Below are 23,531 nucleotides of genomic sequence, written 5' to 3' on the forward strand. Positions count from 1 at the left end.
ATTACCATTTGGTGCTTTACATACATATATTCCCAACATAACAATCTTATAAAGTAGGTATTATCAGCCCATTTTATAGCCGAAGAAGCTGAGATTCTGAAATTTTACATAACTTGTAGCTACAAAGTAGTGGAAACAAGGCATGAACATGTGCCAGAATCCATCTTTCTTATCAGATGACATGACCTCCTCTCCTAGACAGCAAATTCTAGACAGTAAGTAAATCTTACTTCGCAAATTTCCACTTGTAATTGAGGACAGGAACTTCAATGATGTCCTTTGAACTTGACTGAATTAGAATACTTAGGAGGCTGCTGTGAAACACCAAGTTCCTGGTTTGTGGTAAGGATGTGCCTTCAATAGCACCTCTTCCAGGGGGCTGTGAATTACACGGGTTTTGTTTGTTTGGTGGTGGTGGTAATTTAATTACACAAGCATCTATTGATATTCACTCAACGAAAAGGAGCTCCTGGATTTATCCTGTGTCTGTGTGGAGAAGCTTCCAGGACAACATGAAGAGAAGCTTTGTAAAGAAGCCACTATGTATGAAGCTGGTATATAAGTGCCACACGAGAAGTCCTGACCAGTTTCAAAGTAATAAGATGGACATTTCCCGATTTCTGAAGAATTCAAAAATATCCTCTCTTGGTCAAAAATTAAACCTTCCTTGCAATACTTGGATATTTGATATCTTGATAAATATTATTACTGTCTTACAAACAATATGCTGAGTTTCCTATTTTCAAAAAGAATTTTAAAAAACAGCAATATCCATAATGTGATTTAAGGAATCACAATAACATTCACGATGTGCAATTTTCCGTACTTTGTTGAGAAATATGTATTGCCACGCAGGCCCTGGATATGATGCTCAGAGTGAAAAGGGACCCATATTAATTACAAAATGTATTTATTTGTTCATCTTCATGTGATTTATCCTACATGTAAATGAGTCAACTGTGGTTCCTATAAAACCCCTCAAACTGTATATGTGAAGTAAATCTATAGTAAATTGCTTCAAGAAATTAAGTATTTCCATACATACCCATGATTTAGATCACGGAAGTCCTTATCTTTCTCATCAGGATAGCTGTATTGAGCAGAGCGTGTCTTTCGAGATGCTTCTGTGAATGCTCTGAACTGTTCTCTGCTCCTACAGTCTGTGGGGAAAAGCATCCACATGAGCATCGTGTGACACTGGCATCACTGTCCTGATCAGCACTTCAGCTGAGGAGAGGGGTGGACAGCTGTTCAGTCAGTTCAATATGGCGGAGTTCCAGGTTTCTGGGTTTGCACGTGGCAGAATTTCTGTACTAAACACATGAGATCCAAGGCAGTTTGCAAAATCTGCAGGGCGAGCCATGTGAATCTGCAGAATCTGCACTCACTAGGGGCCTTGACAATGAGGAAAGAGATAAAACTGTAGAGACAAAATGCTTGAATTTCCAAGTTCCTCAGCCTGGAGCCTGCTTCAGATTCATTGTCTCCCTCTCTCTGACCCTCCCCTGCTAGCTCGCGCTCACTCTCTCTCTCTCTCTCTCTCAGAAATAAATAAAACATTAAACAAAATTCTGACTTCCTCAAATTACTTTATCTACACTGGCTACCGCCTGGGTGGCTCTGTCGGTTAAGTGCCTGACTTCGGCTCAAGTCACCATCTCACTGTTCATGGGTTCCAGCCCTGCCCTGGACTCTGTGAGGAGAGCTCAGTCAGAGCCTAGAACCTGCTTGGGATTCTGTGTCTCCCTGTTTCTCTGCCCCTCCCCCGCTCATGATCTGTCTATCAAAAATAAATAAATGTTGAACAAAAATTTTAAATGATCTCAACTGCAGAACAATGTGCATATAGTTAACACTACTGTACTGTACACTTAAAATGGTTCGTTAGCATGGTATATTTTATATTCTGTGCAGAAGTAATGGTGTTTTTCACCACAAAAAAAAAATCTAGGAGAATGATATGAAAATTTTATGTAAATATGAAATAACAACAAAAATGCCCTTTAAATTTCATCTGAAAATACTTGGATTGGAAATTAGGTATATTGAGAAGAAGAAAAACAATGATGTAAACACCTACTTTTCCAGATAGCAACACTACCATATATAAACCTCAAAAAATTTTTTTAAAAAGGAATTTTTAATATTGGTGGGAAAAACAGATGGAAGTGGAACGTGATGAGTATCCAGAGCATTTCACCATGGAATGAAACTGAAAGACGACACTGGACAGCATCTGGGGATCGAGGAATCAGCCTGTAGCTTTTTGCACTGGGCAGTTAATTAGCTATTTCTTAGCGAAGGCAGAGTAAGACAACTGACAACGTCACCTTAAGTATATGTAAATTAAAATCAAGAGGAACATGGCCCACGATGAATTGCTGAGCAATGCTGAAGATGAAATTTCAATTGATTTTTTCAAATAAAATAAGCTGCAAGTTCAATAAAATTTGACACAAAATAAAAAAGGACTTCATTACACAGTACGAACTCCCCAATATTAAAACATAGAAAATAAACTGACACGAAAACATGTCAAAAAGGGAACAGTGATGTGTCTAGAACATTGGTGACAGTTTTTTTTTCTTATTCTCCCTCTTTTGTTTTGTCTCAGTTTTCAGTGAGAAACAGCCATTATTCATACAACTTAAAAACAGTAAATGTAGGGGCGCCTGGGTGGCTCAGTCGGTTGGGCATCCAACTTCAGCTCAGGTCGTGATCTCAGTCCCTGGGTTCGAGCCCCGTGTCAGGCTCTGAGCTGTCAGCACAGAGCCTGGAGCCTGCTTCAGATTCTGTGTCTCCCTCTCTCTCTCTGCCCCTCCCCCACTCGTGCTCTGTCTCCTCTTTCTCTCAAATAAATTGACATTAAAAATTTTTTAAAAAGTATAAGCAGGGAGAAGTGGGTTACTCCGAGGTCTGAGTCACTTCGGTGGGGGTGAGCCCTCACCTGGGGGTGAGACATCAAGGAGGAACATGAAACTTCAGGGTTCCCAGGACAGAGACGTGATCGAGAAGGGAGGGGTCACTGTGGCGATGACAAACTACCTCGACTGGGCAGCTCTGCTGCTGAACTGGTGGGAGATGCATGTGGCTGGAACTGTTTCTTATGTTACTTCTGAAACTATGGTATTGAGACATTATAGATAAAGCTATGGATTATACTAACAGATCTATACATGCTTATTTTTATACCACTAGCTCAACCTAGCACCTTATCAATAATCAAAAATCTATAAATATTTGCAGATGTAGGCAAGAAAAATAGAAACGGAAATGAGAACAAAAAGAACACAGCTAAAGGAAATAGGTTTCACTCATGTAATAAAACTTAGTTTTCCTCTTTCAGGACAATATATACACTTTGTCAATAAATATTGATGTAGAATATACTAAGGATTAGACTACGCAATGTAGGGAAAATCAAAAGGCATGGTTCTTGGTTTTGAAGAGTTTGCAAATGGGAAAACACAGCATTTCCAGTTAAGCAAGGTAACTCCCCTTCGAATCCTCATATAAAAAGGAAAAAAATATAAAGAAAAGGGGATGCAGGTCAACTCACATTATCTATCATCTTTCATTTATTTTTTAGGAAGACAGAACTTTAGAATGTATTTTAAAGCACCAGTAGAATACGCAAGGTCACGTACATAAAACCCGAACACAAGGAGTGGCGTATGTAATGTCCGGTAAGCAGTGACGCACAGATGTGGACAGAAACACAGACCAGCACGCCCCAACCCTTGCCTCACCCGAGAACGAGCACTGCAAGTTTCTGTCCATGGCGGGATTGGGTGAGCAACCCACTAGGGCCCCAGTGACCATGCAGCTCTTCCAATGTGACAGCTGTTTGAGTCCGGACATCTTTTTTTCAAAATCCACCTTGGTATTATCCCTAGTTATAGCTGAAGAAGCAAAGGAGCCTTGATTGCTGAATGCTTAGCTCTTAAGCAAACAACATCTGAATTTAAACAGTATGTTAATTTGGTGGATGTTTTGGTTTTACACCTATGCTTATATATCGGATATAAATATGTATATACGCTTGTTTGAACTCTGTTCTTAGACTTGACATCAATTGTTCATTTGAAACTTTGTAATAACGTGTGATGGATATTACTATCCCTATTGTTAACTTGAAGAAACTAAGGCACAGGAGGTTAACATTACCTTCTCCAAGCTACTACAGCTTTTTACGGAAGAGCCAGGATTTGAATCCAGACATTCGGACTCAAAAGTCCAACCTCTTTTTTTTTAAATTTTTTAATGTTTATTTATTTTTGAGAGACAGAGAGACAGAGTGTGAGTGGAAAAGGGACAAAGAGAGAGGGAGACACAGAATCTGAAGAAGGTTCTGAGCTGTCAGCACACAGCCCGACGTGGGGCTCAAACTCACTAATTGTGAGATCATGACCTGAACCCAAGTTGGATGCTTAACTGACTGAGCCATCCAGGTGCCCCTCAAAAGTCTAACCTCTTAATTGCCACACTATAGCAAAAAATGAGAAAAATAGAAATAACAAGATAAAAACTCCTAGATATGTTTGTGCTAGTTCAAAGTAATAGTACCATTCTTTGTTAACTAAATGAATGGACAGAGGAATGAATGAGTGAATGAATGAATGAATGAACAGGTCTACAGTGGAAGATAAAAGATGACTTGAATTCAAATTGGCTCAAAAGTATCATTAAATTTCTGGTCTACATATGACCTGGGGGGCATAAATAAATACAGCAGCTACTGCTTCAAGACGACATTAGGGAGTGTGGATGAAGATACAGCAATCGGCTCATTTCCAGGAAGCATAATGCAATGTGTGTGCGTGGGTATGTGTAGCTTCCAATTCAGTACAGGCTCTGTTGTCCACCGCAACCCATCTCTCAGCCTGTGAACTATGAATGAAGCCCTAGATCTTTACTGAATCAATCAAAATCTTTCCCTGTGCACACATTCTCCTCTCTCCAGTTCCATTCCTCTCTAATGTGCCATTCATAGCTAATCACCCAGCTCCAACTTTCTTTGATCTCTCTCACCTGAGTAACAAACACCATAGGTGTCATGTCACCATCTCTAAGAAGCCTTTCTTGAACTGCCAAGACCAGGTCAGATAGAATTTCATTACATTCTTAACACTCTCTGTGTACACTTATCTACCACTCTGTTGGTTAAGAAGATATCAGAGGAGAGTTCTGTCCTACCTACCAGTTTATCATCACATGTAGTACAGCACCTGCACATGATACACACTCAATAAATATTTTAATGAGTGAATGAATGAATGAAATCAAAGAGGTCAAATCATTATTTTTAAATGTCCAGTTCTTTTTCATGTTTAAAAGTCTGACTGCAAGAATCAAACTGTCTGGGTTTATACTATGCTTTCCACATTTGACTTACATTACTTCGGATAAGCAATTTAAACTTGTTGACTCCATTGTCTCATCTGTACACGAGGACGATAACACAATTTATCTCACGGAGTTGGTGAGAGGCTTAATGAGCTAAGGAAGTAAAGCATTCTGCAAGAATGCCATGCACAGAGGAAGCTCAAACCTGCTTCTTATTTTGGTAATAAATTTTAGAGAATGTGATAAATGACTTATTTAGTTCATAAACAACTTTTGCATAATGTCAAAGTTATAAATGTTTTTATTCATAAGAATACAACTGGCATTCAAAAACTATCGTTGAATGAATTAAAACTTAAGGTAATGTGTTTGTAGGGTTTTTATTTTTTCAAGACAATGCCAAGTGAGTCTAAAAAATAATTTCCCCCAAAATAATTGGTATAAACACTTCAGGATTTTTTTTCTTTGTTGTGAAAACTAGCACAGAACAATATGCAGAATTTGTATAGAAGCAACAATTTGCTATTTAAAAGTAGCATCAAATTAAACGAGTAGAAACATGGTGTCAGTCTGCTTGGCAGTGAGTACTGAAAAAAGGGAAGTTTATTTCAATAGACATGTAGATTCTAATAATGTCCCTAAGACTCATATCTGAACTCAGACCCCATCTGGTCTGGCCCAGAGGTGGACACACGGTAAGGAGACATGTCAGGACAAGGGTCATGGACATTAATGATTAACTTAATTAAGTCAGAGGATTCTGAAGACAGCATGCTGCTTTAGGTCTGATATTCTCATTTGGTGGAGCGGACTGACATTCCTTGATGGGTGAACAAATAAAATTCAAGTAGGGGAAGTGGAGGTACAGTAGCTCAGGGAGTCACACATATTTGCATGATGTGATCAAAACCCTGCACCTCTGGAACATTGGTGTCTGGATGCTGCGTTCCATGTATTAAAAATATATCAATGATGACAGCCTTAAAAATTGGCAAAAATACACAATACTGTTTAAGTTATCTTCAGCACTTGTTTCTTAACATTTTAGCACTTCTCATTTGCTGGTGAGAAGAGAAAAAGGAAAAAAAGTAGAGAGAGAAACTGAAAGAAACATAATAAAAATGACAATTGTGGCGGGAGGCTGAGCACAACTTTATTCAATTTATATAATAACAACAGCCAACTTTAATTCCCAGTTCCTGTGAAGGAACCAAGTATATGAACATTTCCTATCTTTAGAAGGTGTTTCATCTAAATTAATCAATATTGAAGTGTCTCCACAATTGTTTTGAAGGGAAGTGTCACAGCAGAAAACCATGGATATTTCTTCATACTCTTATCAGCATTCCATTTGCTTTCAACTCTACCACTGTATCAACGATCTACTGCAGTGTAACAAGTTACCACACAGTGGCTTAAAACAACAGAAAGGCAGTGCGCCTGGGTGGCTCAGTCTGTTGAGCCTCCAACTTCAGCTCAGGTCATGATCTTACAGTTTGTGAGTTTGAGCTCCACGTCAGGCTCTGTGCTGACAGCTCAGAGCCTGGAGCCTGCTTCAGGTTCTGTGTCTCCCTCTCTCTGTTCCTCCCCTGCTTGAGCTCTGTCTCTCTCTCAAAAATAAATAAAGATTAAAATATTTTTTAAAAAAACAGAAAGGCATTTTTCTGGATTGAATGATGTTCCCCCTTAATTCGTATGTAGAAATCCTAGCCCCCAACCCCCAGTACCTCAGGCTGTAACCTTACTGGGGAAAAAGGCCATTGAAGATGTAATTAGTTAAGAAGAGCTCACATGGAGGAGGGTGGGACCTAATCCTATGTGCCTGGTGTCCTTAAAGAAAGGGGAAGCTTGGACACAGATACACAGGTGGAAAACCACGTGAAGATGAAGGTAGAACCTGGGGTTATATGGGAGAAGTCAAGTAATGTCAATGCCAGCAACCACTGGAAACGAAGGGAGAGGCAGAGAACAGATTCTCAGGATGAATCCCGCTGTAATTAACACCTGAGTAACACCTGATATTCTTCTGACTTCCAGAATGGTAGCACAAGAAACGTCTGCTGTTTAAGCCACCCAGATGGGGTTATTTCATTATGACAGCCCTAGCAAACTAAAACATTCATTAATTTAAAATATTAATTTATTATTAAAGCATTAAATATTCCACTTAATTTTCATTACATTCTTGACAAAATACTTGTTCAAATGATTTAAAAATGCCTAAGTAACAATTTTATTTTAAATCTAATCACTTAATTTTAGATTAGTCAAATTGAGAATACTGCATGTCAGTTTGCTCCTGAGGATTTTGGCTTTTCTTGGGTTACAGCATGTAATCAACTTTTCAGAATTGGCTGAGGATATTTGAAAGTAAAGTTAATTTTAGTTTATTGGGTACAAAGTTGAATATATCTTTTATAAATTGATCTCATTAATAACATTCAAATACACTTCCATTGAAGTGTGCTAAATAGAAGCTAAGTTATTTCACACATTAGCGTTTCTAACTAAGATACATATAGATTGTTAAATCAAAGTAGACTTTGTCTCCATGAATGCTTTTCTTCCTTAAATTCAACTTTTAAAAATATTGTTATTCCACTCATGTTTCTATCTTTTCGTGTGTCTGACTTATTTTTACCTATGCTTTCATATTTATACATTTTAAATATTTGGTTTGTGTGTGTCTCTTGTAATGATGTAGAGTTTAAATTGTTTTTGGATACAGCTAAGAATTTTCTACTTTTAATAATTCTCTTAATACACTGAAACTTCAGCTACATAGGAGTCTTACTAGCTTTCTTTAATTTTTGCTTGTGGTTCATCAGTGTTTCCTTTAGATTCTACATTGTTGATTTTATTCCCCTAGTGATCTGCTGGGCATACTTTGTTTCTGGCAAGTAACTTTATATTTCATGGGAGTATACTTCACTATCAATGTCAATACTTAAACAACAGTCATAATTCTATATAGAATGAGAATTTTTAAATTTTGTAGTAATACTAAAAGGAATCTGGTTATTAATGTAAAAGCAAATGTTTGGTATTAAGAGACCTTTTCCTAACTTAACTTAATGGAACCATGATTACTTAACAACCTACTTCTGATATAAGAAGATTCTTTTCCTGCTGGGATGTCATAGATTGTAAATAAATGCAGAATGCTGTATTTGGAAGATAACTCCATATCCTCAGAATTAATGAGATGTCATTTTCCAGTGAATACGTGATGCCGTATGTAAAGTCAATAGTATCAGTAGAGTTTGATTCATTAACTGTATCCTCATTTGAACACATCGAATTTTGTATCATTTCAGGGCTACTTAGCGCCCTTTATCCTGTTTATGAGGTTTGTTCTCACTTTGAGTTCAACAAGCTTTTCATAGAAGATATTGGCTACTAGCAGAACCAAGGAGTTGGAGATGTCCTATGGTGTGCTACTAAAAATAGCAACAACTTTCAAAGACAAACCTGAGAACACTGTTGCAAACTAATTAGTTCATTAAAGCTTTATAGGAGTTGCTGAAATCTTACTTGTTTAGTAATACTTGGAAGGCTTTTTGTAAGTTAAGCATGAAACAGCCATAACGTTGTGAAATATGATGGTAATAAAATCGGTCTCTTATGGAAGAAATTAAACTTTCATTAGTTTACAAACATAAGCACAATTTATTTGAACTGAAGTCAAGAGTAAACATAAATATATTTACATTTGTATATAAATTCTGTATTTAAAATTACTTGATGTTTTAAAGACAGAACTTAATGTAAACTATGCAGCTGGAAATTACAAGACCAGATGGTTCTGTAAATCCCAGAAGAAAATATACATCTGTTGGCTCTTTGTGAAATTGTTTTATTTCAAAGAAGTTTTATTTAGTCAAGTGGCATGGTGACTTAGTACATCACCTGCATTAGGTGTTATTTTTAATTTCTAAAATGAGTGGAGAATAAATCATTTTCTGCTTGATACTCAAGGCAATGTTTTATGCTCTATGTAAAACCCATTTAACAGCAAAGTTTGATTTATTCGATTTATGGCACAAACATGCCAATTATGCAGTTTGCTGAAATACATAGGTTGGTAATAAGGACTTGTGAATATTGCTAATTGCATCTGCGATGTCTATAATATTATGCAAAGACTCTTGATCTATTGATTAAATGATACTAAAAATTAGTTTAAATTGATGGTAAAATGTCAAGAGTGTTGCATTTACAATGTGCTAACATAGGATTCTAAAAACGAAGGCCATCCAGCTGAAGAGTTCCCATATTTACTACTGTGTTAAAGGGACTCAGAGGGAATCACAGAAAGTAGAGAGAAAAGAAAACGAGCTATGACATTACAAGGTAAGAAAAGGAGAAACCAAAACAAACCTGGACTTGGAACTAAGACATCTGCATTCTACCCCTAGCTGTCAGGCTACTCAGCTCTTTTCAGTGTTTGTGTCCTCATCCTCACCAAGTGATTTTCTTTTTTCTTCATTTTTACTTCAAAAAAAAAAAAAACTATATATATATATACATACGTGTGTGTGTATGTATGTGTACATATATATAAATGTTTATTCATTTCTGAGAGAAAGAGACAGAGTGTGAGCAGGGGAGGGGCAGAGAGAGAGGGAGACACAGAATCTGAAGCAGGCTCCAGGCTCTGAGCTGTCAGCACAGAGCCTGACACAGGGCTCGAACTCATGAACTGCTAGATCATGACCTGAGCTGAAGTCAGATGCCTAACCGAACAGGCCACCCAGGCACCCCTCCATAAGCTGGATTAGTATAAAATACAAAAGGTAAAGTTGCTTTGTTAAAGGATCTATGTTTTTTAATAAGACATTTTATCTGATTTATTTCTAAAATCTACACTTTATAATTCCATGGACAATTACAAGAGTACCCATTTCTCCATTGATGACTGATGTCACATTTTTTTCTGATAGTCCAGTGAATGAAAATTTGATTAGCTCATGTTTATTTTTAATTGCATTTTTCTGTAGCTATGTTTATGCACCTCTCTTTGTTCCTCATGCCTTTCTTTGTATTTTTGGTAAAAACTTACTGTTTTCGAGGCCATACCTATGGCATTGAATTACTACTTTTCTGCTGGCTGAAATAAGAATAACACTAAATCAAGCAATTTATTCACCTGATAATTGTCTCCACAAACTGGCCTAATGTTTATATATACTCTGAATCAACCTATACGTTGTTTTGACATAATATAGCCAGGCATGTCTATAGACATGACACGTCTGAATGGCATTTTTCTTACATACTCAGAAAAACAGAAACCTCATGAACAGTAGGTAAAACAATCTTTACTAGAATCTTTCATGATTTGAAATAGAATATTATTTATTTACTCCTTACCAATAGTAAGCATTCCAGAGTGCTAAACTTAAAGCCTAACTCATAAGTGTTCCTAGTTTACTGCTGTACCACTTGTACCAAAGACATGCATCTTGAGATCAGAACCAGCATATAGCTCCCCGTTGCCCTTGCTGTTTTCCCACATTCTCTGGTAATACTAACAGTAGCACCTGTTCAAATTATGGGCTCCTTGAGCAACTGGTTCCTGAAGGAGACCGTCCCGGTAGATGGCGTACAATTGTCTTTAGATAGTTTCAAATAAATCAGTTCACACATATTTAGCCGAAGTTTGCTCATATTGACAGAATTAGAGTCAACACAGTGGACAGTTTAAACCTACGTGTTAAATACAGAAGTCGGGGAGAGAAATAAACCCTTAAGGCAAAAAGCAGAAAGTAGGCAACGACAAAATGGAACAAGCAAAATGCCTAGGGAAGTTTTCCTAGTGTCCTGAAGTTTTTGGAGTTTAGCTATGTGATTCTTGTTTATAAACAAAGAGTTGATGGATTTATTTCGGGTCTGGAAGGGAAAGGGTCAGATTGGACAATCAGGCCAATGTCACAATATACCTTGATAACTATGTTCACTTCCGAACATCACACTTTAATAAAGATTTTGATAGGGGTGCCTGGGTGGCTCAGTTGGTTAAGCATCTGACTTTAACTTAGGTAACAATCTTATGGTTCATGAGTTTGAGCCCCACATCGGGTTCTGTGCTGACAGCTCAGAGCCTGAAGCCTGCTTCAGATTCTGTCTCACTCTCTCTGTCCTCCCCTGCTCTCTCACTCTCACACTGTTTCTCTCACACACACCCTCTCTCTCTCTCAAAAGTAAATAAACATTAAAATTTTTTTTAAAAATAAAGGTTTTGATAAATTATAGGGTTCTTAGAAAATAACTAACATGCAAAATCAGAACAGTGAAGCAACTCTAAATCACACAACATGAAGAAAATGGGGAGTCTGGGGATGTCTACTTAGTGAAAATGAAAAGATGTACTGGAGAAAAAATAATCATTAACAGATGATTATCCCAAGTTTCTCCACAAGGAAACAAAATGATCAAATAGGAACTTGTCAGGAGAAGTCTAATCTGACTACAATATTAAAAATAAATCCTAATAATTCCTCTTTAAATGAAACAGTCTTTTAAAAAACATGGGCTTAGAGACCGTGGGATTTATATCTTCCCTGGCAATAGGGCAGGACAGAGCACAAAGGGCACAGTAAACAGTTAAAATGTGTTTTGCTTCTTCCTCGTGGTAACTCTTGAGCTTGTACATGGGAATGCTTTTATCGTTCAAAGACACCAGTGTTTTACCACTGAATTTCAGGTCCTACCTTAGCTTCAGATCAAAATGCGCTCTCCCGCAGCTTGCTTCGCTCTGTTTTCAGCCCACACGAGAGTGTGCATAAAATGATTAAACAGGAACCTCCACATCTGCAGGTTAGCGCTATCACACAGGAAGGCTCGTGTAGCCACGGTTCCCTAAAAGGGTTTAGGCCTTGATCAGGATGCAGAGGGACAAAAGGCAAGAAGAAAGGTGCCTGCCTGGCCCTGAGATAGATGCCGTGGGAACTGCAGCGATTCGCACCAGGGCACGCCGTGTTCCCTGGGACCCTGCAGGTGAGTGGGTTGTGCGAGGGCCAGGAGAGGGCTGCGCAGAGGCCCACGCGGAGGCCCTGAGACCGAGCAAGGCCATGTCCTCCTAAGGGGCCCCTGGCATCTGGGAAGCTGTACAGCCTGGGAAGAGCACTAGGCAGCTCAGCTCTGGAACGACTTGACATCCAGATTTCTGTGGTTTCCCGGATAGCTTTTGACCTTCTACTAGGGGGTCTCTACTTCTCAGAAGGTTGAGAACGTCATGGGTAGGTGGGACCTGACCCCACCCCCACCCGCCATGATCCCAGAGAGGAAATGTAACTATAACTTCCGGTGAAGGGCCTAAGTAATGCCATCTTGAGATTAAGGCCTCCATTCAGAGAGCGACCTTGGGCTGCACGTAGCCCCAGTTCAAGGAAAAACTTTAGCTGAAGCCACCACGGACCACCCTCAGGTCAGCCAATCAAAAGAAGCTAAGAAAGATAGGAGTAACATTCCTGTGGTCTGAGTCAGGGTCTGGGGACTATAGATAACTACTCTGTACAAACTAGCCAAGCACCCACTGCTTGCCTGAACCCCACGTGCATCCTTTAAACTCACCTCATAATTGGTAATTTTCAAATCCCACCAAAAGTAATGAACACCTCACAGATACTGAATGGTTAAAACTGTTGCCATGGGTACTGTACAATTATGACTGGTACTTATGTGATGATGCTATGTGTACAACGTGTGCACTGTAACACCCTGCTTGCTATTGTTCGGGGCTTCACACGGCTGCCACTTCATCAGTTGACGAGTGAGCCCCTGCCCAAGCTTGTAATAAAGACCCTTATGTACTTGCATCAGTGTTGGCTCCTTGGAGGTCTCTGGGGGACTCGTGATTCAGGCATAACACCAGGAACCCCAGGGCCAAGGAAAGAACAGGAGATGACACGGAGCTTGCCACACAAGATGGAAGAGACAAAGAATTATAATAAAGGAATTTAAGGCAGGACAAATGCTGCAGAGAAAAACTTAATTAAATGATGTTGGTTATATGCTATGGAGTTGAGGGTGGTAAAGTCCAAGGAAGTTTCTAGTGAGACTTTCACATGCTAAAGGAGACTCCAAGGATATTGGAGGCCAAGCTATTGTCAAGCTATGGTTGTTTGCCCTCTAGCAAAGTATTAGCATGAATACAGGAAGGAGTTCCTGTGGAAAGGTTTTACTCAGCCTGCCTCAAGTATCTGCCAATGGCTGCAGGTTACAAGGAAATGTATTTCTATCTGCCAGTTCCTTCTGTCTTTGTTCCCCACTTCACTATGGAGAGGAAGGGGATACTAAAGGCTCCAGGTTTCTAGAGTCTATAGGTTTCTATAGATTTCTATAGGTTTCTAGAGATTAGGCTACTGATAAGATTGCCTTTTTCTTGTGATTTATTAAGATATTTGGAAATTGATGGAGACTCAGGTCCTGTAGGACTATGAGCTTTATCAGTTAACCATTTGTTTCCCCCCTTTCCTTTGTCATTGGGCAGCCAGGAGTGCCCCAGGAATATCACACACATCCCACCTGGGGGCGTGGTGGGGAGCGGAAGGGGATGTTTGTGGCCTGTCAGCTTGCCTTATGTTCCCTCATCAGTGGTCATAAGCTAAAAATATATCAGAACATTCAGCAAAATATAAGAGGTTGAAATACGAAGGATAAGAAAAGAGATTTGGAGGGTAAATTGTGCAGGCCGCCCAAGGATATTGCAAAAGAAAAAATATATTTTATACAATATTTAAGGAATATGGAATATATAATAATAAAGGAATATGAGATTCACACTTACCTTTGTCAAAGAAACTGCTAAGTTTGAGACTGAGTTGACTGAAACAGGGTGAATGTCAGAAAAACCACCAAATGCTGAACAGAAGCGAGGCAAGATTTTATTCACAGCCGGGCCCAACCTGATTGTTGTAGGTTGACCTCAAGCACAGTTAAATACTAACATGCTATTTCTGCTTCTGTAAATCCGCTTAGCAAGCTTGTGCTTCCCTGTTCTGGTTAACCACACCATGTATGCAAAGGTTACGAATACCTCATTACCATTTGACGTCAGGTGGTCCTTCACGTAGTCACTACCCAACGGTTTCTCAAACGTCTAACTATGATTGGTCATTTCAAACCCTCCTAAGAAGATAGGTTCCCGCCAAAACTAACGTCTGTGTGTCACAATGTAATTGGTTACCATGAAATGCTGTAAATTGTAATTGGTTAACTAAATAATGACGTATTCTGCCTTGCTGAAATCCAGATAAGCTTGCTGCTATCTTTGTTCTGGGCCATTCTCTGCACAGTTCTCTGCATTTCTCCATAAGAGCAGATCAGGTTTGGCCAGGCCATAAATAAAATCTTGCCTCGCTTCTATTAGGCATATGGTGGTCTTTTCGATAATCACCCTGCTTCACTGATCTCCTGATCTCAAGGAGAAAAATGCAGAGAAATGGCCCCCCCCCCAACTACATAAGCTTTTATCTCAATTATTTATGAAAGGTGAGTTTAAGCTGAACTTAAATACAGTAAGCTTTCTGATATCTTATAAGTTAACCTATTACATTGATAAGAAAAATTGTATCAAGGCATATTCTGACCTAATTCCGAAGCTCTCGGGGGGAAAAAAGAACATAAAGGTGTAAGATTACAGCATTAAGGAATTAGAAAAAACTATGTAAACAGGAAGAACAAGAGATTGATATCTAACCTTCCAAATGCAATTTAAGAAGGTAGAAATCACAGACGAAACATCTATAAACAATGAGACAAAAAAAAAAAAAAAAAAGACTGCAGTTCAGGAATCTGACAAAGTACAATGGCCTTCACTTCTCAGGGTGAAAAAGATATTTGAGGACAAAACGTAACTCAGAGCATTTTACTTGTGTAAGTGGCAGTATTTCTTGAGAAAAATTTAAATGATAAACAACATGGAGCACCTCAAGAAAAGGGAAAAGTGAGAGAAAACAGAGAGCAGCAGTAAACTCATGCATCTTCACCTACCAAGGTAAAGATGTATGTGACACACCGCACGGGTTTCTGTATATAATGCATATGCAAGCGATGGAACAAGTAAATAAGGCTAACCTGTCAAGGAAAGCTCTAAACAACAGTATATGAAAAAAATAAGTCAAAAACCTCTCATATTAATAAAACTTTCTCTTGGGGCGCCTGGGTGCCTCAGTCGGTTAGGCATCCGACTTCGGCTCAGATTATGATCTCACGATTCGTGTGTTCGAGCCCCCCATTGGGCTCTGTGCTGACAGCCAGCTCAGAGCCTGGAGCCTGTTTCGGATTCTGTATGTCCCTCTCTCTCTGACCCTTCCCTGCTCATGCTGTCTTTCTCCCTCTCTCAGAAATAAATAAAACATTAAAAAAGAATTTTTTTAAATAAAACTCTGTCTGCATAGTAGGACCTGAGATCCAAGCAATGGAAAGGCAGAAGGAACAGCAATGAAAAAATGTAGCAGCTGATCTAATTAAAGATAAGGACAGCAATGCAAAAAACCTACATAAATATAAAGAAATATATATACAAAAAAAGCAAATGTGGAGCTCTGGTGTAAAATGATAAAATCATTTCAATTCAGCACTAAGCCTGAGACAATCATGCCCACCCCTGTGAACATCTAGAATTTGCAGGATTCATACAGTTTGATAGAAGGACAAATACATAATGCACAGAGGAGTCAATCCCCCAAATGAACACTCATGTAAAAAGTGCAAAAACATAGTTACAGAAAAATGCAATTAAAAATAAACATGAGCTAATCAAATTTTCATTCACTGGACTATCAGAAAAAAATGTGACATCAATCATCAATGGAGAAATGGGTACTCTTGTAATTGTCCATGGAATTATAAAGTGTAGATTTTAGAAATAAATCAGATAAAATGTCTTATTAAAAAACATAGATCCTTTAACAAAGCAACTTTACCTTTTGTATTTTATACTAATCCAGCTTATGGAGGGGTGCCTGGGTGGCCTGTTCGGTTAGGCATCTGACTTCAGCTCAGGTCATGATCTAGCAGTTCATGAGTTCGAGCCCTGTGTCAGGCTCTGTGCTGACAGCTCAGAGCCTGGAGCCTGCTTCAGATTCTGTGTCTCCCTCTCTCTCTGCCCTTCCCCTGCTCACACTCTGTCTCTCTCTCTCTCTCTCTCTCTCAAATATAAATAAACATTAAAAAATTATTTTTAATAATAATCCAGTCTACAGATTATTTAAATAATATTTTTAAATGGTTACATAAATGTTGGCATATGCAAATATACCAATTAAACACTAAGCAATAATTAAAATGAATTAATATTCTATTAGAATATTATACTCCATATTATATATAATTAATTCCTTTTAATTACTTAACTTTTTATATATAATGAATTCCTTTATATATAATGTATATCACATATATACTATATATAAATGGAATGACTTAGGTATGTTCATACAACGGTATGAAACAAACATAACGAATATGACAAATTGTGGTAGGGTCCCCTCCCTCAGGAAAGAAAAAAAAACATCTCAAGGCAACCTTGCTATTTGCATATGTGACAACATCCCTCACAACCCTGTAACATGAGACCACTTTAATCAGACTGCATGTGTGTGTTACCACACATGGGAGACAAAGAAGTAAGAAATATATTTAAAAAACCAGGGGCGCCTGGGTGGCTTAGTCGGTTAAGCGTCCGACTTTCGCTTAGGTCATGATCTCGCAGTTCGTGGGTTCGAGCCCCGCGTCGGGCTCTGTGCTGACTGCCAGCTCAGAGCCTGGAGCCTGCTTCAGTCTGTGACTCCCTCTCTCTCTGACTCTCCCCTGCTCACGCTGTCTCTCTCTCTCTCTCCTAGAAATAAATAAAAAAACATTAAAAAAAAAAATTAAAAAAAAAAAAAAAACCATGCCACGTGGTGCTTGGAGCTCAGTTCTCTGGGTACAAACCCAACTGAGCGATGCCGGCTGGAATAAAGTTGTTTCCTGGAGAGAAAAGCCTCGGTGTCACGACTCTCTGTGTGAGAATCCTGCTACAAAATGACATGCAAAATGAAACGAAATCCAACTCAACACCCTAAGTTACTCCACCACTTCACAGCCTACACAAACACACAGCATCACCACTCTCTAAGTAACATACAAGCCCCATGTCCATCTTATAGGTCTTACACCTTCCACCAACAAAGAATAATAAAATACAGTTATCCAAACCTCAAGTGCGTTTACATATTACAGTTTTGGAATGTATTTATACATTTAGGAGAGAAACAATTTACCCATGATTTTTTATGTAGTTAAATTCAAATTTGTAACTTTAATCAGTATTAACCACTAAGTTCCTATTTATTGGAAACAGAACTGAAGAAATAGTCTTGAAAAAAGATTTCTTCTTCAAAAGAAATATATACAGTTTACTTGAGAGTCAGTTTGATAATACCTTTCCTTCTAATAAAGATAAACCACTAAGATTGCTTGGAGTGGCTGTTTAAATCCCAAACAGGGCTCCACTTTTCTCTAGGATAATGTCAGTTAAAACAATTAAGTCACTTAAGCACTACTATTGTATTCATCTTAATCTGAGAATGAGATAATCAGAGGAGAGTGAGAAATTCTTCAACAGGAATGAGAACAGGAGTAAGACAAGTATAATGATTAGCATGAATAGTGATTTCTAGCTCCTTTAATATGTCCATTCAATACGCCCACTAATGCTTTAGGAAAGTAACAACCAAAGAGGTCTGAGCGGCCAACACAATGTGGCTGACACAAGCATTTCTGGCCCCACTTAACTCAGACCACTACACTGTCTGGCCTCTGTAAACTACAGAGCAAGGATACACAAAACAATTCCCCAGTGATTTGAATGATTATATCTGCCTGTAAACACCTGGATGCTGCTGTTAATTGGGAGATGTAAGAAGCCTATGCCGTAAATAAATGGTCCACTTTCAAGCAGTTACCAAATGTCCCCAAAGTCTCTCATTTTTATTTATTTTTAAAAATTTTTAATGTTTTTATTCATTTTTTGACAGACAGAGAGATACTATGAGCCGGAGAGGGGCAGAGAGACAGGGAGACACAGAATCTGAAGACAGGCTTCAGGCTCTGAGCTGTCAGCACAGAGTCCAATATGGGGCTCAAACCCACGAACTGTGAGATCATGACCTGAGGTGAGGTCGGACGCCTAATGGACTGAGCCATCCAGGTGCTACAAAGTCTCTCATTTTAAAGAATGTCTTTTAATTAGTTTTTATGGGGAAAAAATATGTATTGGTCAAAGATACAAGGAAATATAAAATCTGCATCTACTCACAATGTTTCTCACTATAAATTCCTCACATTATGATTTATTTGTATTCTTAGGTGTATTTATATCCTTACGTGATTTTGTTCCTGAAATGACTTCTCACCATTGCCTAAGGAAGAGGTGTGCAGCCATGTGGCCACTGTTTAAGAATGACAGTGATATAAGGGCACCTGATCTCTTGGTTCATGAGTTCGAGCCCGCATCGAGCTCTTGTGCTGACAGGTAAGAGCCTGGAGCCTGCTTTGGAATCTCTGCCCCTTCCCTGGTTGCCCTCTGTCTCGGTCTCAGTCTCTTTCCCTCAAATATAAACATTAAAAAAATTTTTTTTTTAAATGACAGTACCATAAAAGAAGACCCTTCATTTTTCTATCCAACTTCTTGGTAGATACTTGCTATTGGTTAATTAATTTCCAGATATTTTTGAGACACTATCAGAGAAAGAGCACTCTTATTATTTAAGACCACAAATTAGTATCTTTTATAAATTTAAATATTTTTCTTTTATTTTGAGAGAGACAGAGAAAGTGTGTGAGCACACATGCCAGCAGTGGGGAGGGTCAGAGCGAGAGGGAGGGAGGGAGACTCTTAAGCAGTCTCTGCTGGTGCAGGGCTCCATCCCTTGACCCTTAGATCATGACCTGAACCAAAATCAGGAGTTGGACGCTCTACTGTTCTACTGACTGAGTCACCCAGGTGCCCCAGGACCTTAATAATAAGAATGCTTCACATATTCAAGATTCCCTCCTCCCCTTGTCTGTTAAATCTTCCCATTGTGTCTTCCCTAACAAGTGTTGCCATTAGCAAACGCATTACAATTTAAGTAATGAGGCGGTCCTGAGATGTGTGAATTTGACAGTACACTGGAGCCACAGGACCTAAGGACAGGGAGGGTGGAAGAGGCGGGTGCCCTCCTTCGGTGCCCGCCCACCGTCTGTGCTGTGCACTGGTCCCACGGGTGCTCTGAGGAACCGATGCACACAGAGAAAAGAGCTAAGGCTTTCAGGATAGCCATACAGAGGTTTAAATCCCAGCTGGGGGACCTCAGAATATGTATTTAGCACCCGGGAGCCTCATTTTCCTCCCATGTGAAGTGGGGATAATGCTACCCTCCCTGAAGGACTCATGAAGATGGTAAGGTAGGTAGGCGGTACGTATGAATCACCCATCCCAGGGCTGGCGGTATGAGAAGCTGGAAGAGGCACATGCGGGCATAATGAGACCACAGCTTTTGCTTCCTGGACCTGAGTCATCGCTTCCATCCAGAGCGCAGCTATGTTCATCGTGGCCCACCCCTGCCAGGCCATCTATTTTCTCCTCTGCTCAGTGGGCTCAGTGCCCAGTCTGAGGACAGAGAACACGCAGGAGTGTTACTACTTGCCATTCATCTTGTCGTGCACATTGCCTCCCTGTGTCCCATGTTTTGGAGAGCTGGAAATATTCCATAGTTCCCTCCTAGCCTTACTCACTGAGAACTTGAGGGGAGGAAAAGTACACCTCCTCCTCACCGAACCACATGACTTTCTACTCTGTCCCATAAAACCCACCATGGAGACAAAGGACACTGATTCAGGTGTCACTGTGGTTTTGGTTAACATTCTCTCATATTTTAAAAAATTCTTTCTTGTTTATTTATTTCTGAGAGAGAGAGAGAGAGAGAGAGAAAGAAAGAGAGAGCATGAGTGGGGGAGGGGAGAGAGAGAGGGAGACACAGAAGACATAGAATCTGAAGCAGGCTCCAGGCTCTGAGCTGCCAGCACATAGCCCGACATGGGGCGTAAACTCATGAACCATGAGATCATGACCTGAGCTGAAGTTGGACACTTAATTGATTGAGCCACCCAGGCGCCCCAGCATTCTCTCACATTATTAGCATTTGCTTTTCCCACTCTGCGGTGGTTGGGGCTGGCAACATCTCCTCTCCTGTGAACACCAAGTACTACTTCTGTGCCGGGGCTGCCATGTCCTTCCTAGAGGACATCATTGCTCCTCTAGGTCCATCGCGTCTATATATGGCAGGCACCAGGCCATGGCAGCGCCCGTGCTGGTAGAGGCAGGCAGAGCCACAAGACACTATCATGGGAAAGATATGTGCTCACATATGGACACACAGCATGTTCTGCTCTGAACCATCAAGCTCTTAGTTCACTTCGAGGTGTGAGCAGACATACATCTTTTCCCTAGCTTCAGGTGACCCCTTATTCCAAGTTATCTGACACTTTCGAGCCATATTCTCATTTCTTTAAATGTTTATTCACTTTTTTGAGAGAGAGAGAGTGCAAGCGGGGGAGGGAGACAAAGAATCCGAGGCAGGCTCCAGGCTATGAGCTATCAGCAGCAAGCCCCATGCAGGGGTCGAATATTCAAAGCGTGAGATCATGTCCTGAGTCCAAGTTGGATGCTTAACTGACTGATTTATTAGAGAGCCACATTTATTAAGAGTTATTGTGATGACAAAATAGATGCTTATAAAGCACCTCAGAGTTTGGCTCATAAAACGTGAAATGGTAGATGTGGCAAATAATTTTGTATCACTAAAGAAAGTTCTTCGTCTAACTCTATAAGGACATCCCCAAATTTCCAATGAACACGCCTGCAACATCTTAGGGAGACTAAATAGTCTAAATTAGCTGAGCTACCGTGATTATTTTCCTCCTCTCTCTGGTCAGCTGACCCCCAGTAAATAGCTATATCCAGTACCAACGCCTGGAGTTTTAAGTTTGGCAGAGTCATCTGAAGGGCAGTGAGAACGAACGAGACCAGATTGGTGACCAAGTCCCTCTCCACCTTACTGACCTCCTCCCTGTTATGACAAGCCCCTCCCTGGTCCGCTGCACTCCCCCCGGCTCTGTTGGGCCCCGCCTCATAATGATAAGCCCCGCCCCGTTAACACAAGCCCCTCCCTGCTCTGCCAGACTCCTCCCCATTCTATTGGGTCCCTCCCCATTATGACAAAATCCATCCCCGTTATGACAGCCCCTCCCCGTTATGACAGCCCCTCCCTGCTCTGCCAGACTCCTCCCCACTCTGAGGAGGCTGGATCCAAACCGAGCCGGCTGAGAGAGGGTACGCTTTGGCCTTCCCGTTGTCCTGTCCGACTCCCAAAGGGAGAAGACCGTTCCCTTCATACCCCTCTGTTTCAGGAGCATAGGCTTTGACCCTTGACATCACATAAGCGCACACATGCACAGTTCCAAGCCTGGGAGCCGACACCCGCACATGCGCAGATCCGGGCCTGGGGGGGACCGTGTCTGCACATGCGCAGGTCCAGACCTGGATGACACTGCTTACACATGCGCAGATCCAACCTGGAGGCCCGTGCCCGCACATGCGCAGGGCCAGACCTGGAGGCCCGTGCCCGCACATGCGCAGGGCCAGGCCTGGAGGCCCGTGTCCGCACATGCGCAGGGCCAGACCTGGAGGCCCGTGCCCGCACATGCGCAGGGCCAGGCCTGGCGGCCGGCGCGCGCACTGACCTTCGCGACAGTCTTGCCACAGCCGCAGGTCCACCTGCGGTATCTCGCTGCAGCTCAGGTAGTCCTGCGGGTACTGCGCCTTCACGAAGACGTCGGCCTGCACCTGCCGGATGTTGTCGCCGTTGTCGCAGAGCACGCGGCCCAGGGACGCCTGCCTCAGCTGAGTGAGCTGTGCGGGGGTGAACACTCCGGGGTTCTCGTACCAGAACCTGGGGGTCAGCACGGAGAGGGGCGGGGTGAGGTCCTGGGCGAGCGTGGTAGCAGCACAGACAAGCTCAACAACGTGTATGGAGAGGGTTAGGTTTGTCCTGCAGCGAGCATGCTCTCAATTGCCTCCAGTGTTTATGAAGCTCTTAAATCCCGTGCTTTCCAGCTATCGCTTTCTGTTCAGCTTTGACAACATGACTCAAAACAAAGCGTTGTAAAGTTAAAAAGAAAAAAAAAGCCCGTTTTCTATTCTAAAATTCCATAAACTAGTTTTAGAAATTACCTGGACAATTTAAGATTGACCTGTTTGCCTAAAAGGGAAATAGTGCTTTTTCATCATTAATACATACTAGTTGATTATATCTATTAGCTAATTAGAATAAACATTCGATTTTAACTGAAAAGATACAGTTTAAACCCACTATTAAAGTGAATCCTTATTCATTCCTTCAGGGACTGTTTCCAAGCACTTTTCTTGCACTCGGCATACAACATAAATTAAGATAGGAAGCAAAAGACTGTTGGCACTCACATGGTGTATGGACTGACTTGTGTCCCCTCAAAATTCATATTCGTTTAAATCCTAGCCCCCAGGATTTCAGAATGTGACTTTATTTGGAGAGAGGGCCATTAAACAGTTAAGTTAAAAAAAAAAAAAGTCGTTAGGGTGTCATGGAGGGAATTGAGGTCATAATCCAGTATTACTAGTGTCCTAAGGTGGAAAGGAAATATGCTTACAGGCAGGTCCAGAGGGAAGACCTGTGAAGACAAAGGGAGAAGCTGGACATCTACAAAGCGAGGGAAGCCTCTGTATGGATCAACCTTCCAACCTTGATCCAGACTCCAGAACTGTGGGACAATATATTTGTCATGTAAGCCACCCGGGCTTTGGGACCTTCTGTATCCGAGTAAACTAATTCACATGGAGAAGACAGCTTACTCAAAAAGAAAAAGAAGAAGAAGAAGAAGAAAAAAACCTTTCCCAAGTTTATTTAGTTTTTGACTACATATATTCTTAAATTAAAAAAAAATTTTTTTTAATGTTTATATACCTTTGAGAGAGAGAGAAAGACAGAGTGTGAGTGGGGGAGGTGCAGAGAGAAGGGGAGACACAGAATCAGAAGCAGGCTCCAGGCTCTCAGCTGCTAGCACAGAGCCTGACAGGGAGCTCAAACTCATGGACTGCGAGATCGTGACCTGCGGCG

General features: G+C 40.6%; 1 protein-coding gene across 2 annotated transcripts in view; it reads right to left on the reverse strand.

Moving 5' to 3' along the window:
* The window catches only part of LOC120226559 (peroxidasin-like protein), a 44,417-nt gene that overhangs the window by 19,300 nt on the left and 1,586 nt on the right, over window positions 1-23,531 (reverse strand). For both annotated transcript variants that reach the window (XM_039224730.1, XM_039224731.1), the window contains exons 2-3: window positions 22,120-22,328; window positions 1,046-1,160 (exon numbers count right to left, since the gene is read on the reverse strand). In XM_039224730.1, coding sequence (XP_039080661.1) covers window positions 1,046-1,160; window positions 22,120-22,328 — 324 coding nt within the window. The remainder of the gene's footprint in view (window positions 1-1,045; window positions 1,161-22,119; window positions 22,329-23,531) is intronic.

This window comes from Hyaena hyaena, unplaced genomic scaffold (genome assembly GCF_003009895.1).
Source record: "Hyaena hyaena isolate Hyena2069 unplaced genomic scaffold, ASM300989v1 scaffold_1762, whole genome shotgun sequence".
Lineage (NCBI taxonomy): Eukaryota > Metazoa > Chordata > Mammalia > Carnivora > Hyaenidae > Hyaena > Hyaena hyaena.